This window comes from Amblyomma americanum, chromosome 9 (genome assembly GCF_052857255.1).
Source record: "Amblyomma americanum isolate KBUSLIRL-KWMA chromosome 9, ASM5285725v1, whole genome shotgun sequence".
In the NCBI taxonomy this organism is placed as follows: Eukaryota; Metazoa; Arthropoda; class Arachnida; order Ixodida; family Ixodidae; genus Amblyomma; species Amblyomma americanum.
In genome coordinates, this window is record NC_135505.1 from 53,629,695 (window position 1) to 53,635,282 (window position 5,588).

Here is a 5,588-nt window from a genome sequence, read left to right on the forward strand (position 1 = left end):
GGTCAGCAGTGCAAACATGACCAGCTCAACACTGTGGTGTAATGTCCAGTCATATATCGACATGCTGTGCATTAAGCAATAGCGTACTGCAGACAGCATGCCACAAGTCTGCCATTTCTGTCCAGGCTTGCTGGGGCGCCAATTTTGACATGTTACTCCGTGCAAGTTGTAATTTCTTTGCACTTTAGTTGCTATCAATGCGTACTAAGCTGATGCAATCCAGCTTCAACATTTTTATTGTGCACACAATGGTGATGCCACTAAAACAACACTAATAATATGCAGTCTTTTTATTTTTTCTATACATTTGTGATGCCCAAATGTAGAAGAAATGAAGAGATTTAGCAGTATTGCGAAGAATGTCGGCAAAGAAATTGATGCGGTAATCTCTGTAATGATATTAAGCAATGTAGAAGGTTGTCATTAACTTTAAAAAACACGGGTTTTTGAGTTAACCAGAAGCTTTTGGCAGAGAAGTAACAGTAGTATTGGCAGGCTTCGAAATAGGCAAATAATGTTAACTGGTAAAGCGACTAACTACATTCTAATGGGTAACTTTTTCACAATTACTGGTAGGCGCCTAATTGCGATTAAAGATTTGTAGCCGCCCATTAGCAAAACCCATATTTGTTCTTAGTACTGCAAAAAAAAAAGATTACCGTGACCGCTGTGGCATGACAGATTTTGGCTATTCTGAGTAGCTACAGGGGCGGGAGGGGTTGCTTTGCCTGCATCCTGTTCGAAAGATTGTCTTTTGGCACAATGTAGCCAGGTTCCTTCGAGCCAAGGAGGCCAGCGTAACCAGATTTTCAGAATTTTACGAACCAATATGACTGCTACTAACGGTCGGCTACAAACACTACTTGCAACAAATTGCCTATCGGTAATACCTAAAAAATGAAGTATTAAAACTCTGTTAATCACTTTACTAGTTAACATGAATTCTCTGTTTTGAGGTCTGTCAGCTCTGGTATTAGTGTGCTGTAAAAAGCTTCGCATTACCTCAAAAACCCATTTCAAAAATTGCTAATCAGCTTCGCTGAATCACCTGGTATATTGTGCCTGTGTACAGGACCAAGTGCTGCATGATGGACACTTTTTTCGTTGAACGGACTTTAGCCGCTAATTTCTTGTTTTGCATACTATATTACTACGTTTTGTACCATTTAATTCTTTGGTTTTGTAAACAAACCAAACTGTATAACTTACCATTGCAATAACTGCTGCATCATCTACACTTTACTATTGAGATTCTGAGATACAGTCATGGCACCCTTAGCCGTAAGGTAAGCAGTGCAATGCTAATAGATTCTAAATTAAGTATCTCTGTTATTGTGAAGTTTCTGAGTGCCCTGGCGGGAAGAAGATGTTGCATCTCTGCCACGGTTTGCCGATGCCACCTACCAAATAGAAAACACTGTTTCATACCCTAAGATTTGGCCTTCAAATGTTCTGCCTTATTTCTTAGTTCCATTGGCGGGCTTGTGTTCATTTGTGTAAGGAGCTTTTGATTGCAGCAAAAAATGTGGTTCGTAAAGTTCAGTACTGTGAACCTTAAGATCAGGTACGCAGATAAGCTGTCTGCATCTAGACATGTGTTGTAAATAATGACGCTGCTTAGAGAAGGGAACAACCGGTTTCGGAGACGTGCTCTCCGCGGCTCTGCGAAGGCCGACTCGTGGTGGCCTTGAAAAGGACATTTCTGTTCAGATGGCCGTCAAGCACATCACAATAGTGGTACACTGCAGGGTGTAAGCAGCCGCACCGGCTATGTGAGCTCATCTTTGCTTTAAGAAGTCCAGGAGCACCGCCCTCACCTCACAGCCAGTGCCTTCTTCAGTATCCGTGCAATGCTGTGGCTGCTGGAGACCATCATCGTTGTTTTCAAGCTCCGTCAGCCACTGCTGCAGGACAGCATCTCCAACCTCCTCGCACACATTGTTTAAAATGCAGCACTCACGAACAGCTAGGCGGGAATTTCCGATTTCACATTTCATGCGCTTCGAGATGAAGCAAAATTGTGCCTACAGCCTGCCGAAGGCATTTTCAACTATTCTCCTAGCCTTGAACAGGCGGTAGTTGAACAGCCTTTCGTCATCGGTCAGGTTTGCGTGGTGGCTGAATGACTTCTTGAAGTTGGCGGACAGTGGGAATGCGTAATCACACAATATGACCGGAGGCACTGCTCTGCCACCCATGACGGCACGTGGCTGACGGAACAGAGGGCCATTCACGGCTTTTTCCAGTTGGAGCCACTGTAAACATGTGAATCATGGCAGCGGCCTGGCGATTCAACTCGTATGTACAGGAACTTGTGGCGGTGGTCTACAATGGCAAGCAGGATGATGCTGTACCTACAAATAAAATATTGGGCTAATATGTCTGACACAATGCAAGTAGTTATTACATGGCGATAGTGATTTTATCATATCATTACAATGCATACAATACGCATCTCCTTGGTCTCGGGAGAAGCATCTGCATGCTATGAGGGGACAATAGACTGCCTGACATTAGCGGCGAAGACATGTGCTGGGAATAACAGCGCTGAGACGATGGACAAAGAAAGAAGACAATAGGACCGACGCTGCTCTTTCTTCTTTGTCCCTCTTCTCTGCGCTGTTATTTCCTGTGGTATTTACCAAATAGCTCAACTCTCCGTCTTAGCGAAAACATGTGTTTCGGTCGCAAAGCTAATTTGACACTCACGCCGGCAGGCACTTGCAATGAACCATCACTGAAGGTCACTGATTCACAACTGCATCGAAGGCTTGCCATACTATTGGAGACATGCTCTGCACAAGAGGACAAAATTACAAACGACACGAACACCAGTGCAGTGTGTGTTTCGCGCTTGTGTCTGTCATTTCGTCCCTTCGAGTATTTCAGTAGAGCATAAGTATCTGATATGGTCAACCAACTGGCCCGTGCGTTAGCATTGTTGCTTACCATCCCTTATAGTTCCTGTAGTCCACGGCGTTTTCCGTGGGAGGTGACACGGGAACGTGGCAGCCATCCAATGCTCCGACTGCTTGCGGAAATTGGCACGCTGCGTTGAACTCCCTGATATGTTCAGGCATGGTGTCCAGCGTCGGCATCTTCACCCAGTCATCTTCCATGAGTTCAACAACGGCTTCGCATAGCTCGCTGTAGGCCTGGTTCACTGTCGAGCGTCCGACGGCGAACAACTCTGCGATACTGCGTTCTTCGCTTGAAGAGCACAGCCGGTACAACCCGATGGCGACTCGCTTGTCGACAGGGACAGCTTCTCTCATGTTGGTGTCTTGGCGTTCAAGAAGCGCTCGCACAGTTTCTGCAATGTATCTAAAGGTAGCAGACGTCACGCGAAACGTGCACTTGAAGTACCTCTCGCCGAGCTGCGGCAGTGTCTCCTCAAACCAAATTGTGTTCCTGTCAAAACACCAACTTTAGAGGTTCACGGTCCTGCCACAATCAAATATGGACGCGTCAAGTGCGCTGACATACACCAGCTCTTCTTCAATGCTATTCGCCTCTTCTTTCGACGCCTAGATGTCAGCGTCGAACTGAGCGATGGCAGCCAGAGGCACCATGACCAACGTCTCTGCATCTTGAGTAGGTCTCGTTTCGTCGCCCATGCCAGCGAATAGGAACCAACACGCAGGATTCCAGACCCGCCGTGAAGAAAGCGAGAAAACCCGACCTATGCACGAAGCAGTAGGAAGCAAACAGACCACGGAAACGCCAGCAGTGTCAGTGTTTTGAGAGCGTTACAAAACTTCGACAGCAAATTGTACAATAGAAAATGTTTTACAAGAAAACGTAACAAGGGTTTAATAATAACTTCAAGCTTTCTATGACTAAAAGATAAGTAATTTTACATTATAATCTGGGTTTGTAAAAACAACTTTCCTATTTGTGCAAAATCGAAAGAAGCGACTGCAGCGCCACACATCCATAGCATAAGACACGAGGACCATTTCAATGGCCATTCAGATATGCCGTGTAGGAGCGACGAGTTCGATGGCGATTGAGAATCTCGATGACCCTCGACTCGAGGGTGATTGCAACTGGCCGTGTGACAGGGGTATAAGGAACACGAGCCACACTCTATATTCTGAGGATACCAGGCACTCTAAAACGCCACGCAACACTCAAAGCGCCGCTCACTCATCATATACTTACGGTGATACTTTCTATTTTAAACCCCTTTCACCTTCGCAATAACCTTTATCGTAACCTTCCAAATCCCTCGAAAATCTATTAGGTTCAGCACTTCTGACAATCATCCCACCAATCATAGGCAGTCCCCAATTTTTTCCTTTTTTCTTTGCTTATCTGTTCACAAGCAGCCAGTGCGTCTCATCGAGGTCAACATCAACACCTCACACTTGAAACTTGAGCTACACTCGGCCTGTCCGCATTCTAAACAGCCACGTACAGAATCACGGCAATGCTCTCAACAACACGCCAGTCATGTAAACGCGCACAGGGTAGTCTCTTAATCAGTCAGTCCTCTTCTTAGATCTAAGCTTGGGCATGCCCTGACCGAACTCAGTTTGCAGGTCGGTCATCTCCTTAGACACCAGCACATTGTATGGTATTGATTTAATTTAAACCAATGACAGCCCCGGGTAACATTATCCCCCGAAGATCGGAAGAAACTGAAAGCGGCACGCACCACTGGCCCCCCTCTCTAAAAATTCTCCCTGTGGGATAGCGATCTGCAGGACTTCCGAGTACGAGCATCTAAACAAATTACCATTTTTATGCCGTTGATCCTCTCGACCCGCACCTCACTGGTTGGACTAAACATTGCAAACGCCTCCGGCGGACACCTCAGGCATAAGCTCTGAACTACCGTTTTTGCCATGGCTTCATTGACTTCACAGAGAAGTCCACATTTAGTCTGGAAAGAAAGTTCCCACTCTGAACGTCACTAGCGACACCAACGGCTTCCTGCACCAAACATGCAATAAAAACATAATCTGTGCACTTCCAGTTCCCTGCAAGACACATATATCTCTCCTTACAAACATACCAAAATCCCAACCCTTGTGCCGTTCCCCCTCCGAACCCTCTCCTCAGAGAGGATTTCACACTGGCAGACATCATGAAGGCTTTGCGCACATTGCACCAAAGCTCAGCCTCAGTTAAAAACTAAATAGCAATTTCAGAGAAACCTTCCCTGCTGGGGCAAAAATACACTCATTACCAATATCATCTGGGCACTGGCAAGAGGGCATCTTTCCACATGAGTCTTAAACCGCAAATGCCGCATTTTTTCCTAAACCTCGGAACACAGCGTAACTTCAAGACTCCATTTCGCTCAGCTTCACTCTGGGCATAACATTGCAATGCTTAGTGGTAGGTCCTCTTAACACTCACCTCCAAGAAATCGACCTTTCTCTGCCCTCTGTTGAAAGGAATGTCCGCCCAAGGCTTATCTTTCCTCATTAACAAACCTTCCACAACCAGAAAACGGTCAAATGCAAGCACTAAGAACGGTGGGATTACGCAACAATTTGATAACTTTTTGCAAGACTCATTGCATCGAACGGTGAGCTCCGCAGAACACGCCCTAACATAAGCAACTATCTTCCTGCATT

At 45.8% G+C, this 5,588-nt stretch overlaps 1 protein-coding gene across 1 annotated transcript; it reads right to left on the bottom strand.

Moving 5' to 3' along the window:
* Positions 1 to 2,230: 2,230 nt before the first annotated feature.
* LOC144103347 (uncharacterized) lies at positions 2,231 to 3,275 on the bottom strand. Its single transcript, XM_077636090.1, has 2 exons — positions 2,950 to 3,275; positions 2,231 to 2,354 (listed from the first exon to the last, which is right to left on the bottom strand). Exons 1-2 carry the CDS (start codon positions 3,273 to 3,275, stop codon positions 2,231 to 2,233), a joined length of 450 nt encoding a protein of 149 aa, XP_077492216.1.
* Positions 3,276 to 5,588: the final 2,313 nt, after the last annotated feature.